Source organism: Onychostoma macrolepis, chromosome 22, assembly GCF_012432095.1.
Source record: "Onychostoma macrolepis isolate SWU-2019 chromosome 22, ASM1243209v1, whole genome shotgun sequence".
Lineage (NCBI taxonomy): Eukaryota > Metazoa > Chordata > Actinopteri > Cypriniformes > Cyprinidae > Onychostoma > Onychostoma macrolepis.
The window spans coordinates 3,250,832-3,273,299 of NC_081176.1; the positions used below are offsets into that span (position 1 = coordinate 3,250,832).

A 22,468-nucleotide genomic window follows, 5' to 3' on the forward strand; every position below is an offset into this window, starting at 1 on the left:
TCATCTTAATATATTTCAGTAACATCAGTGTTTAAAGTAACATAAGCTCTCTTCATCACACTGATTGTATTTCATTTGTCTCAACACCAAACACACCTGAAGAACAAATTAAAACTTCTGTTGGTTTACAAATCCTGAAAACAGCTGTAGTTTGAAATTGTACGTTAATTTTTAAATTTAGTTTATTTTTGTTCTTGTTTATGTATTATATCCACCCTCCCAACACACGATGGAGCTATCTCCTGAATACTGGCGGCTGTCTCTGTCCTCACCTGTTTCGCCACGTCATCAGCATGCGTATTTATAGACCCAGATTGCCATAGCACCCCTGCGAAGTCTTCTTCATCGTTCTCGTTGGCAATTCTGAGCGTTTCTGTCTGTTTACCACTGTTGTGTTCGGATTATTGCTGTTTTCCCGGTTATTGCTTCTGCCTAACGTTTTGGACCAGTCTGCTTGGATCTGCTTGCCTGTTTGTGTTTGATCTCAGCCTGTTTTCGACCTTACTTTGGCCTGCCCCATTAAAGTCATCTGCACATGGATCCTATCGAGTCTCCCGAGTCTTCATTGTTACATTATGATTCCTGTAGAATTGTTTTTAATCATTTTTAGAAATTGTTTGAGAGATTATTTCTATGTGTATGTCCAGTATCAATCATTAAAATAAATATTTAAAACCACAAGAAAACCTTTTTGAGCCTCTTTCTGACAATCTGAACCCGAGCCATTTTCTTTAACATTTTAATACATTTTGATGACATTTCCAGAGCTGTAAATCACAATTTCATAATTCTCTGACAAACAGAGTCCAAAGCAAATCACACAGTGTTATTTCGTTTGGATGTGAACAGCAAGTGAAAACTAATATTAGCTTGTTACATTGTTCTGAAAAATTAACCCATGCTTTTGTAAGTTACTAGCTAATATTGGAAAAGTAAATTCTTAGTACACTAGATGGCGCAGTAAGAATCTACCCACCAGCCCAAAAAGCAGAATCCAGCGGCCTGGTCAAAGGTTTAAGACCAATTTACCCATCACACAGAGACCTTTAAAATGATACCAAACTTGAAGGGGATAAACAACAGGTTCACAAGATAATGAACTTTAAGTGAAACCTTTTGGGGGGAAAGCGGAAGAGGCAGAGAGGGCAGGGCGGAGAAGGGGGTCGTAAATGAACAAGGGGAGTGGTGCTGTTTGCTCTCTTTGGAGATTTCTTCTCTAGGTTTTATTGTTTTATTGCATGGCATCTGCAGTGTGTGAGTTCCTGAGTTTTGGCTTCACAAGGAATTAATTTCATAAGAAAATAATTTAATTCCTTGCAGTGCACCAATATAGCAGTTATTTGTCGCATATACAGCCATGTCTAGTGTGCGGTGAAATGCTTTTTACAACTATCCGTTACATAAAAATTAAAATGGTAAAAGAAAAAAAAAGTTAAAGAATAAAACTAGAATATAGGAATTGAATATGCTAATTTAATAAAACAAAATAATTTGTATTGCCAAAGCAGACATCAAATTCAAAAGAAAGAAAGAACTAAACATACAAACATACATATTTTAAGTGTGTCCAATTAGGTAATGAAAAGTTCTACACACACCTGTGGTCTTCATGCTCACTCGAACACTTGGGCCAAACATGTCATATACGTAGTCAAGTGGTTAAGTGCAAAGACCGCAAGTGTGAGTATTTGGATGGCAATTGAATCAGTGGCATGACTTGTGAATGACTCATTCAGTTGAGTCAGTTCTTTGTGAATGAATGTCAATGAATTATTTCTTAAAAACCTCTGCATTTAGAAGAAGTCACACTATGAGTGTCATAATCATAGGAATGGAAAAAATACTCTCAACCACATGCCATTAACACCTCCCACATACATGAACTGACATGAACACCAATGTAGCATTTGGACCAATCAGATTTCAGATTTCATTAGATTTAACAAATCAATTGTTCATTAGATTAACAAATAATCACAGAACCCTCACCCAATACACATACTGGGTGCCAGAATGTCTGTGGACGACTCCATGGCATAGACAGCAAGAATCCTTACACTATCAAGGTTCAGAAACGTAGCAAGGAGATCGTTAAAATAATCCATGTGACATCAGGGGTTCAACCGCAATTTTGCAAAGCTAAAAGAAAACATTTTTGTGCTCAAAGAAAACAAAAATAATGACTTTATTCATCAATTCGTCTCCTCCGCGTCACCCTATAGCACCATTTTGGAGAGTATCACATACGTAAACAACGTATGCTGTTCTGTGTCAGCAGCACCGTCCGCGGGAATGTTGTTCACGTCATTCACGCTTTGATCTGAATGTAAACTATTAGTATTTATATATTGTAGAAACTTAATATTTAACTTATGGCAAATTTGGTAATTCTGTATGTTGTCTGAGGGTTGGCATCCTCTGAGGTCCTCTGAGGGGTTGGCATCTCTTCTCAGGTGTTTGGTCATCTCAGATCTTTTAAGGGTTGGATCCAGACTGACACTTCCTAGTAATTCCTAGTTATCGTGGCAGAAACAAAGAAACAAATAGAGACATAATTAGCGTAGCTGCTGTTCCATCCAAGCAACAATTATTTGTTCAACCCAAGCTAAAGAATAATAATGACTGCAGTACAAAATTATAAGATGCATTATGTGAATGCTTGGCTAAAGAGATGGGTTCTCTTCTGTTTAAATCTAGATTTAAACAGAGAGAGTGTGTCTGAACCCCGAACGTTATCAGGAAGGCTATTCCAGAGTTTGGGAGCCAAATGTGAAAAAGCTCTACCTCCTTTAGTGGACTTTGCTATCCTAGGTACTACCAAAAATCTAGAGTTTTGCTACCTTAAGGAGCGGGTTAGGTTGTAGCGTGGTAGAAGACTAGTTAGGTACGCAGGAGATAAACCATTTAGTGCCTTATAGGCAAGTAATAATATTTTGAAACTGATACGGAACTCAATAGGTAGCCAGTGCAGAGAATGTAAAATTGGGGTAATATGATCATATTTTCTTGACCTGGTAAGGACTCTAGCCGCTGCATTTTGGACTACCTGTAGCTTGTTTATTGAAGATGCAGGACAACCAGCTAGCAGTGCATTACAATAGTCCAGTCTAGAGGTCATGTGTCACGGATCGGCCAGGCCCGACCTTCCACCAATCACAACGCTCCACCTCACCTGAGTACTGATCACGTCCACCTGCACCTCATCAACTCATCACCAGCACTCAAGATATAAACACCATCTCCACACACACTCACCGTCCGATCTCGTCGACACGACCTGGACTCCTCTTCAGCTACCTGTTGAGACAAAGAACAATATCCTTTAAATTCTACCTACCTCGAAAGTCTTACCTTCTGTATCTGCTCCTTGTGTTCCTCTCATCCTCCTAGATCGTTCTCCCCTGGATCCGTCTGTCTGTCAAGCCCCGGTCTCCGCTATTGGAACAAGATATAGTGTGTGTGGATTCAAGATCATCTCTACCTCCTTGCCTTTTCCTCTAAAACTCATTGTGTCTAATAAATCTATATTTTTATATACTCATCCCGTGTCCGACCCATACTGTGACAGAAGATCGGACCAACACAGCTTCACAGACAAGATGAGTGCACCGGATCCCTTCCAGGAGCTGGTGGATTCCCTCAAGAGAGTCTTGCTGCAATCACCCAAACCACCAGTGCCATCAGCTCCACCATCATCACCCACTCGCACCACCTCTGACACTTCTTCTCCGATTGTCTTCGCCAGTCCCATGGCCAGGCCAGCGCCCTTCTCTGGTGCGGCGGAGGAATGCAATGGCTTTCTCTTACAATGTAACCTCACCATGGACTTACATCCGCAGATGTTCCCGAATGATCAGTCCAAGATAGCCTTCATAGTCACCTCCCTAACTGGACCGGCACTTCGTTGGGCTGAGACCATTTTGCACCAGGCGGGACCCGCTACGCAAACGTTCCAGAACTTCCTGCACCACTTCAGAGAGGTGTTCAGTAGCTCCCCTGGAGACTCGACTGTGGGTGAGCAATTATATCGATTACGTCAGGGTACAACACCCATTCATGCATATGCTCTCCACTTTCGCACACTCGCAGCAGCCAGCGGATGGAACGAGCCCTCTCTCCTAACCGCTTTTCGACAAGGGCTTAATCCCTCTCTTCGCTTGCACCTCTCGGCATATGACGACACCTATGGCCTGGAAAAATTTATCCAACTGGCTATTCGATGCTCTAATCGCATTCAATCCTGCAGTAATGAGACCGCCTATGCCATTGCATCTCCTCCTCCGCAACCGCCAGAAACCAGTGACCCTCCAGAACCGATGCAAACTGACTCTAATCGTCTATCGATGAAAGAGAGACAGAGGAGAATCACTCAAGGGTTATGCCTGTATTGTGGCGAGAGCGGGCACAGGATCCTGGAGTGCCCACTTCGACCCCCGCGAGCCGTGGTGAGTACCATCCGTCCTCACATACCTAAACTGAATCCTCTATCCACAATCGTACAACTTACTGCCGGCTCCTGTATATTTTCAGTATCCGCCCTCCTCGACTCCAGCTCAGCGGGGAATTTCATCTCCGGATCCCTCGTCCATCAGCTCGGGCTCTCGACCTCGACTACGGAGAACACCTATGAGGTCCAATCAATAACTGGACAACCGCTAACAAGACGTTGCGTCCGTCAGAGTGTTGGCCCAATTGGTCTACAAATTGGTCAGTTGCATCATGAAGAAATACATCTGTTGGTTCTGGAGGGCTCCACTGCGGACGTCATCCTTGGGCGCCCGTGGCTGGTGCAGCACAACCCTCATCTATCTTGGAGGACAGGAGAAGTCTTAAAGTGGGGTGAGAGTTGCTTCCCTCACTGTTTCCCCAGACGTCCATCACCAGTTTCCGACGACCCAATTCGCATTCCAGTTCACTCAACATCCATCGAGAGCCCGATAGAGAAGCAATCCGTGGACATCCCGCTTGCTACTCCCACTTTAATAGCGTCTTCTGTCCGAAGAAAGCTGCCCAGCTACCACCACACCGGCCATGGGACTGCGCCATCGACCTCCTACCGGGTGAACCAGTACCACACGGGAGAATCTATCCACTTTCACCTCCGAGCACAAGGCCATGGAGGAGTACATTGAGGAGGCGTTGAAACAAGGTTACATAGTCCCATCAACCTCCCCTGCTGCTTCCAGTTTCTTCTTCGTGGCCAAAAAAGATGGCGGCCTCCGGCCATGCATCGACTACCGGAAACTAAATGAGATCACAGTTAAATTCCGATATCCTCTTCCCCTTGTCCCCACAGCGTTGGAACAACTCCGCGGTGCCACCATCTTCACTAAATTGGACCTCCGCAGCGCCTACAACCTCATTCGCATCAGAAAAGGAGATGAATGGAAGACCGCATTTGTCACTCCTACTGGACATTATGAATATAGGGTCATGCCGTATGGGCTGGTCAATGCTCCTTCAGTCTTCCAAGGCTTCATGCATGAGGTGCTCCGGGAGTTCCTTCATCGTTTTGTGGTTGTGTATATTGACGACATCCTCATTTACTCCCGGAGCCTGGCCGAACATCGCCAACACATTGTGGAGGTCCTACAGCGCCTCCGCCAGTACCATCTCTTCCTCAAAGCTGAGAAATGCACTTTCCATCAGTCCACCGTCCATTTCCTCGGATACATCATCAGCAGTGGTGGCACTCGCATGGACAAGGGGAAGGTGGAAGCCATCACCTCTTGGCCCCGACCCAACACCATTAAAGAACTCCAAAGGTTCCTAGGATTCTCCAACTTTTATCGCCGGTTCATCTCAAACTACAGTACCATCACCAGTCCCCTCACCGATCTCCTAAAAGGTAACCCCAGAACACTATCATGGAACTCTAATGCCCAGAAAGCCTTCGACACCTTGAAAATAGCATTCACCAACGCACCACTCCTGGTCCACCCTAATCCCAACATACCCTTCACAGTCGAAGTCGATGCATCCACCACCGGGGTTGGGGCCATCCTATCACAGCAGCAGGGGACGCCTCCCAAACTCCATCCATGCGCCTACTTTTCCCGGAAACTCAGCCCGGCGGAAAGAAATTATGATATCGGCAACAGGGAACTTCTAGCCATCAAACTTGCCCTAGAAGAGTGGAGGCACTGGTTGGAGGGGGCTGCTCATCCATTCCTGGTATTAACTGACCACAAAAACCTCCAGTATCTTCGTGACGCCAAAAGGTTGAACCCCAGGCAAGCCCGTTGGGCTTTATTCTTCACTAGATTCAATTTCAAGATCTCCTACCGTCCAGGACCCAAGAATGTAAAAGCAGGCGCCCTATCCGCCTACACAACCCCGATGAAGACCCAGAATCACCAGAAACCATTCTACCCACAGAAATAATCAGCAGCCCCATCCAATGGACCTCTCCTCCAGTCGCCTCCACCAATCCTCCTCCCAATCCGCCGGGCTGCCCACCTGACCACCAATACGTTCCACGTACCCAACGAATCCCTCTCATTCACACTACTCGCACCTCCCTAGGTACTGGTCACCCAGGGGCCAACGCCACCCTCTCGCTGCTACAAGACCGCTTCTGGTGGCCCAACATGGCCAGGGACGTGAGAAGGTTCGTACGGGGCTGCCCGGATTGCGCCATCTCTAAAAGCACCCGTCATCTTCCAACCGGCAAACTCCTCCCACTACCTATACCACACCGTCCTTGGTCACACCTAGGAGTAGACTTCATTACAGATCTCCCCATCTCCGACGGTAACACCTGCATCTTCGTCATTGTCGACCGATTCTCAAAGTTCTGTCACCTCATACCTCTTCCAGGCCTTCCTACTGCGTTACAGACAGCAGAGATGTTATTTAATCAGATCTTCCGGTATTACGGCATTCCAGAAGATATAGTATCCGACAGAGGACCACAGTTCATCTCTCGAGTATGGAAGGCATTCTTCTCTCTCCTAGGTGTGACCGTCAGCCTCTCATCTGGGTACCATCCGCAATCCAACGGGCAAACCGAACGTAAGATACAGGAAATAGGGCGTTTTCTACGAACCTTCTGCCATGGCCGCCAGAACTCTTGGAACCAGTTCCTGGGCTGGGCCGAGTACGCCCAAAATTCCTTGCGTCAAGGCTCCACTGGACTCACGCCCTTCCAGTGCGTACTCGGTTTCCAGCCTCCCCTGTTTCCCTGGTCAGGAGAACCATCTGAGGTACCCACCATCGACTACTGGTTCCGAGAGAGCGAGAGGGTCTGGGACGCAGCACACCACCAACTCCAGCAGGCAGCCACGACGCCGAGGGCGGCCCTCAGGAGCGGGCCGTGGAGAGGGGGGTACTGTCACGGATCGGCCAGGCCCGACCTTCCACCAATCACAACGCTCCACCTCACCTGAGTACTGATCACGTCCACCTGCACCTCATCAACTCATCACCAGCACTCAAGATATAAACACCATCTCCACACACACTCACCGTCCGATCTCGTCGACACGACCTGGACTCCTCTTCAGCTACCTGTTGAGACAAAGAACAATATCCTTTAAATTCTACCTACCTCGAAAGTCTTACCTTCTGTATCTGCTCCTTGTGTTCCTCTCATCCTCCTAGATCGTTCTCCCCTGGATCCGTCTGTCTGTCAAGCCCCGGTCTCCGCTCCTGGAACAAGATATAGTGTGTGTGGATTCAAGATCATCTCTACCTCCTTGCCTTTTCCTCTAAAACTCATTGTGTCTATATCAATAAATCTATATTTGTATATACTCATCCCGTGTCCGACCCATACTGTGACATCATGATTGCATGAACTAGCTTTTCTGCATCTGAAACAGGTAGCATGTTTCAAAGCTTGGCAATGTTTCTAAGATGGAAGAATGCTGTTTTTGTAACATGGGAAATGTGATTTTCAAAGGACAAGTTTCTGTCTAATATAACACCCAGATTTTTGACTTTAGAGGACGTAGAGATTCCAAGAGATTCTGTGTACTGTTTTTTGGTCCAATAAGTAATATCTCTGTCTTATCTGAATTTAATAGGAGGAAATTATTGGTCATCCAATCTTTCACAATCTATTAGCTTAGATAGTTTAGAAGTTTCATCTGGTCTTGTTGAGATATATAGTTGAGTATCATAAGCATAACAATTAAAATTGTAATTGCATATATTGTTTATATACGTTGCAATTTTTGTTTTCTTTGCAAACAAAAAAGTATTCTTGTAGCTTCGTAAAATTACGGTTGAACCACTGATGTCACATGGATTATTTTAACGATCTCCTTGTTACATTTCTGGACCTTGATCGTTTTATGGTGCTTATGTAGCGCGGATCAGGTGTCAAGTCTGATGTGTCACACTTGTGTAAGGTTCAATATTGTTTGATATGGGCCAACTGATCAGAAGGTAAGGAACGACTACTGGAGAGAGGGAGACAACACAGCAGGTAGGTGAAAACTTAGAACGTCTTTTACTGGTTGAAATCTTGCGTTCATTGAATTTCTCGGTAGCAATTTGTCTGAAGCATGCAAATTTCAATACTCATTCAACCACATACAATGTATGACAATGCTTCAACTCTCTTCTTTTTGTATTTCAGGAAGTTGTACTCAAGACATCGGACAAATCAATTCAATTGAAAACAATTGTCAAATACTTTGTACAAAAATAAAATAATAAAATAAAACTTCTTGAAAACTCAACAGACTCAGTTTTTTGTAACCCAATAAAATTTAAAGGAAAAATAAACAATGTTCTCAAAACAATATATCACAAATTCAAATCACTCTCTTCCTTCAAAATGTAACAGTCTTTTCAGCAAAATGGATCAAATATTAAAGATTCACTGAATTGATTCAGTTAATGTCAGTTCAGATTCAAATGACTCGGATCAAAAGATTTGTTGACTCCTTAGAATCAATCAGTTCAGAATCAATGTCTCTCTTGTTCAAAACTCGAGGGAAAAAATATGAAAAAACGAAGTTTCAGTCCTATTTGTCCAAAACCGAAAAGAAAAGATTTCTCATACCAGTTCTGATGAATTCAAGATCAAAGTGCAACAATCAGATTGTCTCCATGGGTGGCTCGCCTTTTACATACGCTCATATCGTCTCACGTGTCCAGGATGGTGATCACAATTTCTCAGAAGAACACATACAAGAAGAAAGGAAGAAACAAAAAAACCCAGCCTTGCAAAAACACAAGGCAAAACAATAATTAATCTTCCATTCAAACATGTTCATCAACAAACATCATATATACAGTTCACACAACATATTGACTCAATATCTTGACACTTATACACGACATTATCACTCGTCATTGACTCATTTGCATCTTCACATGCGGTTAGCTTTAGCCCAATGTGCAAACTAGCACTAGCTCACATACTATGCATAAGCGGCCTATATGAACGCTAACATCACATTACTGATTCTCCGACTAAGTCTGCGACAGTTTTCTTGTGAAATGTTAAGTCAATATATGAAAAATAACTCACCAAGGCAAAATGTCATATCTCATTCAACAAGAGGATAATTCGCGGTGCTTTGGTGCTCCGTGCATCTACATCGGCTTTTATTCTCAATTCTCTGTCTCGTCTTCTTCTCACTTTGTCGTCAGCTCTTCAAAGTTATCACTTTCACTCATAAACTTAATCTTTTGATTGCATTCAAGTTTCTTTTCCTCAATATCTATACTTTGATACGGAGTATCTGGAAATCACTCGGTGTGCATCTGCTTCATCTGACTCGCTCTCTCTCTCAATGTCTCCGATGGCGGCAGTGCCGCCGGCGCAGTCTCAGTGCGCTGCTACCATTGGCTCGTTGGAGTGTCAATCAATGCAGCACGATCAATGATTGGACAAAACACTTTCTCTTCTAAAACACTCGTTTTTCTCTCTTATTCTTTTTTCTTAATTTTCCCATCTTTTTACACATCTTTCAACACTTTTATTCATAACCTGTATTATCCGGGTTACACTTAATTTCCTACACTTTCTACCTTGTTTTATTTATTCTCAGGTTAGGTAAAGTAAGTCAAATCTGGCGCTTAACAATAACAGAATAGTAGGCTATACGCAGAATATCGTATTTGGATCGGCCTCGTCTGACCGATACCTGATCCGGCAGAAAACACCAGTATCGGAGCGATACCGATACTGAATATCGGATATTAACTCTTATTTTAGCTTTTAGGGAATCGATTCTTAAAGATTCGAGGTTGATTTCTTCAAATTGATCTGATTCAAAATTTATCATTTATATGCTATCAACGGTTCGTCCAGCGAGCCTTAAAATCAGTATATCTTATCAATTATGTTTATATTACTTCGTGGCCAACAATAACACAAACACAATGGTAATTTATCAATTTTGAGCAAGGTAACAAAGGATCTAGGCAAAGTTTAAACTTTAAAATACATGACACATGAAAATGCTTCTTTATAAATGAAACAAATGTTTATTTGCTAACTGTTATTCTACGATACATGAACTAAACATATTGAAAACACACACACGCACACACACACACTTCAGGAAATGAGTTATTACGTTTGCATGAAGTTCCCAAAGTTCTAATACTAGTTTTCTAAGAATTCTTTAAATTCAACCTGAGGAAATTACAAGCAGAGATTCTTAACAATCTTTACTGCTTAAAGATTAATTCAACCAGTTCAGCAAGATATGGGGATTTTGCTTGCTACCTGCATTCGAGTTGACAACTGACAGCGGCTGGTTTTCCTTTCCTGGTTGAGGGAACCCCGGGGGTGTGGAATGGCTGCTGATGAGGTCATTGTCTGACGCATTTCTGGGGATGTCGTAGCCTAATGGTTAGAGAGTCAGACTCGTAACCCAAAGATTGCAAGTTCGAGTCTCAGGTCCGGCAGGATACCATGACTGAGGTGCCCTTGAGCAAGGCACCGAACCCCCAACTGCTCCCCGGGCGCCGCAACACAAATGGCTGCCCACTGCTATGGGTAACCATACTACATTTCACTTTCATACATTACCCTAATGCAGGGTTTCCTGTGAGGGAATTGCAGGGGGTTCATGAGTTGGTACTCATGCCTATGAGTGTATACCATTAGTAAACAAATAAAAATTAAATTAAAGTGTTTTTGTAAATAAATGTTACAGGTTTACACAATTGTCATGTAAATGTAAAATCTTAAATGTATAAAAAGTATTCTCTTTTTGGAAAACCCTGTATTTAAAAAAGCATTGTGGAAAAAAAGGTAATACATTGTAAATTAAATTTTTTTTTTTTTTTCTGAGTGTAATAATAACAATAGCTGGTTCCACTTTATATTAGGTGGCCTTAACTACTATGTACTTACATTTAAAAAAAATAAGTACAGTGTACTTATTGTGTTCATATTGTATTGTAAAACACTTTTGCTGTTATTGAGGTGGGATACGGGTAAGGTTAGGGACAGGTTTGGTGGTATGGGTAGGTTTAAGGGTGGGTTAAGGTGTAAGGGATGGGTCAACAGTGTAATTATAAATGTAATTACAGAAATTATGTAATTACATATAGAATGTTTAAAAATAGAAGTACAATGTAAGAACATGTATGTACACAATAAGTATCAAATGATTAATTTAAATGTAAGTACATAGTAGTTAAGGCCACCTAAGATAAAGTGGGTCCCAATAGCTATATAAATATTACTGAAACTTTAAAAACTGATAAAAAATAGTTAAAAACTTTAAAAAAAAACTTTTAAAAAAACTTTAAAAACTTTAAAAACTGATAAAAATAGTTTTTAAAGTTAAACATGCAAATGTGCCATTACATTATTGAAATATTTACTTAAAATATCAGGGTGTACTTTAAGTAAATAATTTATGTCAAAGGGGTTCGGCTGACAAAAAAGTTTGAAAACCCCTGCCCTAATGTTCTGCCTGTCACATGAGGAACTGTCCTGTAAGAATTTCTTGATACTTCTATAAAGTATGGTATAACAAGCTCACTGTATATAAAATCAACTTCTCATTCACGCCGAGTTATTGCAAATAAAACAAGCTTTCGTGCGACATCAAACACTGGTTATCTGCTAAAAGGAAAAGTTATAAGGCAAAGATTAAAATCATAAGTTCCAATAAACACAGCCAGGCTATAAAATACATAAAATACAACATTAGTATATAGTGTACACTGAGTATATTGCTTTAATAGCAGCGGTAATTACTGATTGTCTCTTAGAAATCATCTATGCAAATTTCTTTGTCTGTAAAAGAAGAGAAACGGGTGCTTTCTTCTGGAATGCAGGAAAGAGAAGGGGAGATGTCCTGAGGTCATGACAATGTCACGGGTGTAGATCTGCTGAGCGTTTGTGTCAATGTAAATCTGTCTTTTCTGTTGATGAGATTATCAATTTATGCGTTAAATGGTCATGGGGTCCAGGAGCATCTGTCGCTTGAACATTTCCAGACACAAAGTTATTTGTTCTGTGTTGGTTGAATTAGGTTTAAGGGATAAGGAACCAGGCCTTCACAGGAACTGGTCCAGACAATCGACGTTAGGTTGATCATTAACTAGTTTTATGACTTGCAGATGGTGGAGAGGAGACTCCTAAACTTCTGCTAAGTAATGTGCTGTTCTGCAGTTATTTTGCGTGTTGTTCAAATTAGATCCTACAGGGCGTTTACTTCTGAGTCTACAATCCGTCAAGCCTATTCAAACAGAGCGTTCTGATGAGGGGGATCAAAAACAGGACCGAAAATAGCTTATTGCTTCTAAATTATAATTGTAGGCTAGACTCCTCATCGGCATATAAACGCTAGAATGAGACGCTCTAGTAAGTGCGCGTGGCTACATCACATATGTTCCCGCCCTTACCGTCACGGCACAAAAACACTAATAAAACTTAGTTTTGGAAAAAAACCTTTGTATTACAAATCTTTATATTATTTGGCTTTCTATTAATGCAATACAATGAAAAACCGCCATCTATAATCTCCCTGTGGCATAAATTATTGGCAGTTTAGCGTTTAAGTAATTTACACCAAAACAAAAGATAACATCTATCCTTTCATGTCCGAAAACATTATTTTTGTCTTAGATTTCATAATAAATTCACACAAGCTCAGTACTGACTCGTTTTTCGTCAGTTTATTTTCATGAAATGGAATGGGTACAAAGGATTGTGGGTGATTGAAGGTCGCGGAGGATACATCCCATGCATCCTTCAAATTCAGCTGAAAGAAGGACGCGAAAAGAAGGCTGTCTTCCGAGGATCCTTCCGATTGAGATGGCCTTCAGCGACGTTTGATGACGTGGCAGCCGAGATATGCAACCATGGTGGGATGCAGCCTTCCGTTTGAGAAACACCCCTAGAAGCTGATGCCGGTTTCACCGCACGTGCTTTTAAGCTTCCTGGTCGCTACATCACCCCGCCCGTGACGTCTCGCCCATCCATTGGACTGATTACACATGTGATTGAGAGCGTGGTCACACTGAAGGCATTCCCAAAGCGTTTCGACGCAGCTCGAGTTCCTGAAGAGGAAGGGTTGTGATGCTGTTTAAAGCTGCTGCTGCTTAAAAGCCCACCAGATGGCGCCATTTATCAGTTCAATCAATTAAACAACTGATAATCAAAGAAAGGTAGCCTATCAGTAAAATTGATTATCAGTCTGTCTGTTAGGCTTAATAATGTCTGTCTGGTTTTATTGTTCATGATTTACAAATATCTCCAAAGCTTAACAACAACATGTGCTGCTTGTGTAGCTGTTGTTGAAATGCTGGTGGCTGCAGTTGTGATAGTGCACCCTATCATAGCGTTTATAGAGAGCGATGATGTGCTTGTGGTAGCCTACATTTTCCAACATATACACCAGAACTGATACTGAAAATCACTGCAGCGCACTAGATATTTTATTAAATTTTCCAAAAAGAATAAAAAAAGAACAGTAAATGACAGACAAAAGAGCACAGTGAAGGGTGGATCAATGTTTAATGTAGCCTATAATTAAAGTTAGGACATTTTCATATGATAAACTACAAATAGAACATTTAAGTTGAGTTTCTGGATGCTGTGGTGAACTAATACATTCAAACGAAATTCACAATAACAACAAAAGGTACATAAAAGAGTGAAAACAAAACCTGGCAGAGGATAAGTGAGAATAATCCCACTGTCCTGAGAATAAAGACACTGTCCTGTATGAGTTCTATCATCAGTTCCAGTAGATACAATATTTGATCATCATTTTTTGGGGACATTTTCATACACAGCTCCTATCTTTGATTTCTACAAGGAAAAATACACTCAATCAGGAATCTTGCTGATGCGACAGGCAATTATAGCAGTTAAGAATTAACTATCTCCGAATAACCTTTTTTTTTTTTTTAATAACAAGACCTTTTGCTTCAAAAAATAATTTACTTAAATTAGACTAATTTTAAAATTCCAGGCCAGTATAACTGAACATATTTTTCCATAATTTTTTCCCAAAGCATTGTCTTACGCTAAAGGTTACTTTTTCTTTTTTTTCATGTGCAAAGCATACTTTACTAACACTTTTTTTTAAACGACTGCTACTGCAGAACAGCAGAACACATGCTAACATGACATCAATCATCACATTTATGTTTTATCACAAGTTCTGAAGGTGTCTCACGAAATAAAATGGCTGAGAATGATTCTTACAAAAGCAACAATGTCCGATTCCCTGATAATCACTAGAGTGTGACGTGTTACATGTGTGTAAAGAAAAAAAAAGTGAAAATGGCATAAAAACAGCTAAAACTCTCTACTGCCGCTCTAAAAGCCGCTCTCTACTGAAGAATCAAGGCTGAACATCCACGTCTTCACTGACCGTCTGACACAAAACTTAAATAAGCAGCTTCAATCAGACTGACTGCAACAACTTCTTGCAATACAGTCAAGAATGAACGTACCGTTTTCCGTGTTGTTGGTTTACACAATGCTGAATCAGTTCTGTCTTCCTCCTGTGTCTGAACTGCATTAATAATAATCACAGATGTGTTAAAAGGACAAACGTTTGTGATCTTATATACAAATCTGTATATATCTGATTCAAATGCATTAACTGTTGGTAATATTTGTAATTTATAGTTGAATTCCTCACCTGTTTTTCTATATTCCCTGCAGATGCAGCACATCACAACTGCAGCTAATCAACAGAGATCCAGCAGCAGAGATCAGCAGAATGTAAAACAAGGGTAGACCCTGATCTATAATGACAAAATTAATCTGTCAGTCTGACCTCAAACAAGACTGAGATCTCATTGATGGTTTATTTTTGAGCCAAAAACAGAGATCAGCTTAATAGATAATTAATAACACCACTGTCGTACCTGAGTGAATCTGACAGAGTTGAGTAATGTTGAGATGTTTCATCTGCTTGCTGATGGGATTGTTGAGCACACAGCTGTAGGTGTTGTTATCCTGATATTCCACCTCCAGAGGTAGAGAGAGACTGATGCTGAGATCAGACACACTGATGCTGGACAATAAACTGTTTCCTTTGTACCAGGAGAGAGTCACATGACCCACATTCACCACTGAACACACCAATGAACATGATGACGATGATGATGATAATGATGAAAGATTTTGTGAATAATCTCTGATAATGACAGGAACAGGCAGACGAGCTAGAAAATATGACAGAATAAATGGTAATATGGGTAAACTTATACATTTGTAATGATAATAATACATTTATAATTGTAACTTAATAAATTCCTCATATTTCTGCTTTTAATCCCTCCACCATTGACCTAATTGTCTTCCATTATAAGCACTTTGACTGACAGAAGAATGATTTCTACTCACCGTAGACAGAAACACTGAATGTTTTTGTTGACCACATATGTCCATCTATCTCTAGTTCATAGTGTCCATCATTTTCAGTTGTGATGTTTGTGATGGTCAGAGATCCGGTTTGATTGTCCAGCTTCAGTCTGTCTCTAAATCTCCCATCAGGACCATCAGATGAGAAGAATATTCGTTTCACTCTGCTGATTTCAGCTATGAGAGCGTTTTCCGCTCCAAATTTCCACAGTATGTCATCGTCTTCATGTATTTCAGTAAGATCAGAGTTTAGAGTCACAGAATCTCCCTCCATCACTGACACTGACTCACCAAACACACCTGATGAACATGAAGAGATTTTGCACAGAATAAGACTCCCACTGGTTTAAATCAGCTGCATTTTTTGTCATTTACATTCACAATAGCAGCACGAAAAGCACAAAGGCACGAAACAAAATGAAAGGTGAGATATATGAACAGACAGACATATATATATATATATATATATATATATATATATATATATATATATATATATATATATATATATATATATATATATGTGTGTGTGTGTGTGTGTGTGTGTGTGTGTGTATGTATTAGCAGATGAAAATGATCTAATCTGAACATTAGCAGCAGCTTTATTACTCTGAAATGAAAAAAAAAAAATATATATATATATATATATATATATATATATATACCAATCAGATGGCACCAGCCCAAACAGAACAAGACAAACATGCGAAACATGTTCTTTAGTTGTTCAGTGTCTGATGTAAGAAGACTGTCTGCTAAAAACACTCAAGCTGATGTGTGAATCCTCCCACAACGGTCCTCCTGTTCACACCTGTGTTTGCATATTTCATAATGTTATAGTTTATCTGGCCCTTATTAAGACTTTAACTGTTCGTAATGTATAGAAATATATACAATTTTTATCAGTTACACATACACATACTTTTTGAAAGTTCTCAGACTATTAAATGGCTAGAAGTAGATGAATAATGTTGAATATCAGAAGACTTATTAACTTTTGTAATTTAAAATGGTTGTATAGGCCTATGTACATTTATTTATTTGTTTGTTTGTTTTTTATTGTTTGTGGAAAAAACAAAGTGCAAAGTTAAAACCATTTGCCATCTCACAGGTGCAGGTTTACCCGAGGTTCATCTTTTGAGTCAAACTGAAACCTGCTGTGGTCTGCTTTCAGAAATGTGGTTTTATCTGCTGGGTGGACGAACACATTATAGGTTTAGTTTGTAGGTGAAGGCCTTCTTCTTGTCTTGCTGTTATGAGCAGATTTTTAAGACCCATTAACCTATAGAAAGAATTATGATGAGAAACTGTAACTTTAAATTACTTAGAATGATTGTCTTTTTTTTTTTTTTTTTTGAAAGAAAGAAATGGATGCTTCTAACAATCAAGCTTGTACTTGGTTGACTTACTACAGGTAAAACATCTACCTTTGTATGCACACATTATTCAATGATATTACCAAAAGTATCTGTTTTCCACCACATTTGAAATGGATAAATGAATACTATAGCTGTTGTTTAACGAACTCTCATCTCTTGTAAATGAAAGTGAAAATGAGGCCAAGTAAGATAACCCATACCCAAAGTTTGTGCTCTGCATTTAACCCATCCAAATGCACACACACACTGTAGTGAGTAGTGAACACACACACACCATTTGCAATTTTATGCCTTGTTCAAGGGTCTCACCTCAGTCGTGGGTATAGAGGGTAGAATGGGGTGGTCGTGGTTAGAGAGTCGGACTTGTAACCACAAGGTTGCAGGTTCGAGTCTCAGGTCTGGCAGGGATTGTCGGTGGGGGGAGTGAATATCCAGCGCTCTCTTCCATTCTCAAAACCACGACTGAGGTGAGACCCTTGAGCAAGGCACTGAACCCCCAACCCAACCGCAGTAGCTGCCCACTGCTCCGGATGTGTATTCGGATGTGTGTGTTCACTACTCACTGCTGTGTGTGTGCACTTGGATGGGTTAAATGCAGAGCACAAATCCAAGTATGGGACACCATACTTAGCCACATGTCACGTCCTTTAGAACTCCTAAACTCTAACTCTCTAACCATTAGACCACAACTGTAATTATATGATGGTGTGAAATTTCCACTCACTGTGCAAATAAAAACCTTTCATTCTGCTGACTTTTTACTGTTGTAATGTTATAGCTAAAACTGTCTTATAATGGTTTTAGTAGGTTCCCAGTGCAGTGACTGACTTGGAACCATAGGGACCTGAAACCTGAAATGGGCCACAGTAATAATAAGGGTGGTTCTGCTAAATGCATGTAAAACCAGGGATGATATCTTTCTCATACTCCTGTGAGATTCAAACTGTAAATATGAAATATAAAATAAAATAAAAAGTAGTACACAATTTGAAAACTGTTAGAATAATGTATAACCAAAATAAAATAAAATAAAAACATGTGTAGTTCTCTGGTGAACATTGATCCTAACTATTCAGCTCACTCTTGTGATGCTGTTTTAGCTACCGATTCTCAAAAACCCACCAGATGGCGCAATTCATTAGTTAATACTGAAAAGCAAAGTAGAAAGGTGTAAACATCAGTCAAAATATCAGTAAAACCAATTATCAGTCGATATTTTGTATGAAAAATAGTTTGTCTTTATTTACAGATTGAGTTCTGTCTTTAAGTTCTATAGCAGGAATATGTAGTGGTGTGGACTGCAGTAACACAAGCATGGCAAAAGTATACAGCTTGGAAATATACAGATGCAAACATGACATGTAGCTTAAATGAGTTTGTTATTGTTCAAACTGGCCTCAGGAAGGCAACGCAATGATCAGGCAAGGGGTCTTATTTTGCTTTTTGTTTCTTTAACAGCTCCAGCAGCATCTACTTATAGCGGTGTATAGCTGTTTTCTCCTTTGGACACTAGAGAGAGATAATGAGCTTGAACTACATTTGCTAAAATGTCCAGCTGATCATGTTGTGTTTGGCGATACTGTAAACTACTATGTGATGCACGTATGTTCAATGAAATATTCTAAAAAAAAAATTGTACATCAAGAGCCATAAATGAGGGACAAAATGGCACACTGAAAGGTGAAATCAATTTTAATAATGGAACTAGAATTAATTGAACATTGTTTGAATTTCTGAATGCTGTGCTATTTGTGAAGCATCAAATTAAAGCAACAATATTTCTGACATCACAATAACTTATGGGAGCACATGTGCAAAAAAATAAAATAAAAGATGTGATACAAAGAGGCAGAGACATCTAGGCAGAGAATAAATGTGAACAAAACCAAAAGGTATGAGGCAGCATCCTGTATGAGCTCTATCATCCGTTTCAGCAGATACAGTATTTCACCGTTTTTTTGGGACATTTTCATACACAGCCTCCGACTTTGATTTCTGCAAGAAAATGCAAACTTAATCAGGAACATTGCGGATGTGACAGAAAATTAATTGCAGACCAACTTTAGGTATCTCTCTGAATAATATTTACAACAAGAGCTTATTAATATTTCTATAAAATCTTTTTAAAAATAGTTTTAAATTCCCAAATCAGTAGAGCTGAACATAATGCAAAGGACACAATAGGAAGAACAGCCGTTTTTCAAAGAGCACTGCTACTACAGAACAGATGCTCACATCGTGCAGTTAGAGGAAATTACATCAGTCATCCAGTTCATCACATGAGTTTTTAAACCGTTAAATCATCAAACTAATTATTTCAGTTCTGAAGGTTTGAGAATGGTTGCATTTCACACAAAAGCAACATATTTGTTGCAGCATGTCTATAAAGCAACCAGCTTTAGCCTGAAGCCGCATTTGACCTCAGACGATCATGAACCATCATGAACTCGAGGCCAGACTTCAGCACATGTAAACATGAGTCAACAACTCCTTTTTTCCATTAAAAATCGAATGATATAAAACTGATGTTGTATGATTTATTTTAGAATAACAAACCAAGTTATTTATACTTAGAACTGTCTGTATATGATTTTAAATAGCAGATTATTTAAATTAGTAGGCCACAGACCACAGAAGGTTTGGGTTTGGTGTAACGTTAAAAAGTTTTACATGTACAATTCATAACAGTGTGCATATAATTATCTCATTACATTACAAAAAAAAATTAAATTAAATAAAAAAACACCTCCCTGACAGACAGTAGCACCTCAAATGTAGAAATGTGTTGGATGTGAACTACAAAGATGCAACAACCCAGGAGTGATCTAGTGCAGTCAAATGATACACTGCACAACCAGGTGTACAAGCATGAGACTGACAAAGCAAGACTGACAATAGTTTTAAAAGTGTAATCCCTTAAATTATTCCGTGTGCGTATGGAATACAACTCTCCACTGTGGTAACACAGAACCAATAGTAGACGGAGCCTTTGTTTTATGTTTGGAAGGCTGCTTCGCAGAGCGTGCTCTTGTCGCTGCATGGTGTTGCAGGGTCTTCCTGCGGAACTGGGCTACGTTTACACCGTTCTCATGGGTGTTTTTTTTTATAGTCAGGTTTTTAAAACATCTCAGAACACCCCTAGAATGCCTTTCATTTACACACTTACACGTTTTCAGTAAATATGATTATAATTAATTATAATTATAACAAATGACATCCAGAAGTTAAAAAAATACACAAATGTAAATATAATGTTTTAATGACAGTGAGAATTGCTTGGCTATGAAAGTTTTATTCTGCATTGCAGAAATTACAGTATGAGTGCGAAGAACATATTTTTACTTGAATAATTGTCATGCACACTTGATTTAGTATCATACGCTGCTGGACTCATCAACAGATGCAACAATGGCAATGTATTTCTGGTTGCCATGACCAATTACGCACATTCACTGCTGCTCTGTTGTCTTAAAGCACTTGAATATTATATATGGGGAAACACAACCCCACCACTTTTTAAGACAAAATTACGCCAGTAATATTGTTGCTTAAAACAAATCCATGAGTTACTTAAAAAGTGCTGGGTCAAATGTGAAGTCACGCTCTTCTTCCAGTGACCAAGTTCTAAGCAGATTTACAAGTTGACTCTGAACATTGTCCCTTTTTATTATTTTTTATTTAATTTTAATTCTTTATTTTTACAATCCAAGTATAATCTTTCCTAAATGAAAAGCAGTGGTGTTTGCTGTTGTCAATGAGACATGAGCATGCAATGGTGCTTTCAGGAACAATGAAGGCCGCTCGATCATCCGCATCTAATTGTGCTGTTTTATTAAATAAATGAATAAATAAACTGTTTTGGGGTAAAAAAAAAATAAAAAAGCATCATTAGATGTGAATGATTGAGCGTCCGTCATAACTCCTAATAGCACCACTTCAGGTTAATGTCTCATCGACCACAGCAAACACTAAAGTCTACAGTTTTTAATTTAGATAACATTTTACATGCCATGGACAATGTTAGGATTTGACATTCATCATTCACTATCGTTGAAAAACTTACTCTATTTGCACTGAAATGCATAGTGTAAATGGGGAAAAAAGCATGATTAAACTATCCTTTGATCATAGGTGCTGGCAGTTGGTCCGCTAAACCACCCACGTCTGTTCACTGACCGTCTGATGCACATTAAACACAAAACTTCAATCAGATTAACTGACTGCAAAAACTTCTTGCAACACAGTCATGAATGATCTTACCTTTTTGTGTGTTTTGGGTTTACACAATGCTGAATCAGAGTCTTCCTCATGGGTTTGGACTGCATTAATAATTACAAGTGTTTTAAAATGAAACATTTTCAGTATTATTTCAACATTTGTATCTTAAAATAAATTTCTACAGATTAATTGCTTGTCCTGCTGACCTGTTTTTCTACATTTCTTGCAGAAGCAGCACGTCACAATTGCAGCTACAATCAACAGAGATCCGGCAGCGGCAGCAAAGATCAATATGTAAAATAACGGTAGGCCTTGCTCTTTAATTGACTGTTCTGCAATTGACAAAATGAGCCATTGGTGTGAATCTGTCTGTCTGCTCTACAACAAACACTATGAAACATCAGCACTGTATAACTGATATATCACTGGCAATATAGCTGGTGACGTACCTGAGTGAATTTGACAGAGTTTTCTGATGTCCAGATGTGTGGTCTGGTTGCTGATGGGATTGTTGAGCACACAGCTGTAGGTGTTGTTATCCTGATATTCCACCTCCAGAGGTAGAGAGAGACTGATGCTGAGATCAGACACACTGATGCTGGACAATAAACTGTTTCCTTTGTACCAGGAGAGAGTCACATGACCCACATTCACCACTGAACACAACAATGAACAATTCTGCTGTGATGAAGATGAATTTTGTGAACAATCTCTGGTAATGTAAGGAGTTGGTAGATGACCTGAAAAATATAATAGAATAAACAGAAACATGGACAAATGTAAGCAACAATCTTGGTGTAGTGTTTTAGTGTTTTTTGTCATTTTAAACTATACAATGATTAAACATTGCAATATTTAGATGAAAATAATGGCTAATCTGTAAACTTTAAAATATTCACAGTTTCAGATTAGTATAGCTATGGATATAAACAATATGCATGTTGACATGATTCTAGTGTGGAAGGAAAAAAAAAAAAACAACAACTTTCATATCCAGTTTTAAACGTTCATCACTATCACAATGTAATGTTGTAAACCCTACAACCATGAAGTGACTGTGTAA

The 22,468-nt window shown here is 39.6% G+C and overlaps 1 protein-coding gene across 1 annotated transcript; it reads right to left on the bottom strand.

The window, feature by feature from the left end:
* Positions 1-21,053: 21,053 nt before the first annotated feature.
* LOC131530134 (natural killer cell receptor 2B4-like) lies at positions 21,054-22,252 on the bottom strand. Its single transcript, XM_058760256.1, has 4 exons — positions 22,240-22,252; positions 21,855-22,145; positions 21,612-21,737; positions 21,054-21,506 (listed from the first exon to the last, which is right to left on the bottom strand). The coding sequence occupies exons 1-4, from the start codon at positions 22,250-22,252 to the stop codon at positions 21,400-21,402; spliced, it is 537 nt and encodes a 178-aa protein (XP_058616239.1). The 3' UTR covers positions 21,054-21,399.
* Positions 22,253-22,468: the final 216 nt, after the last annotated feature.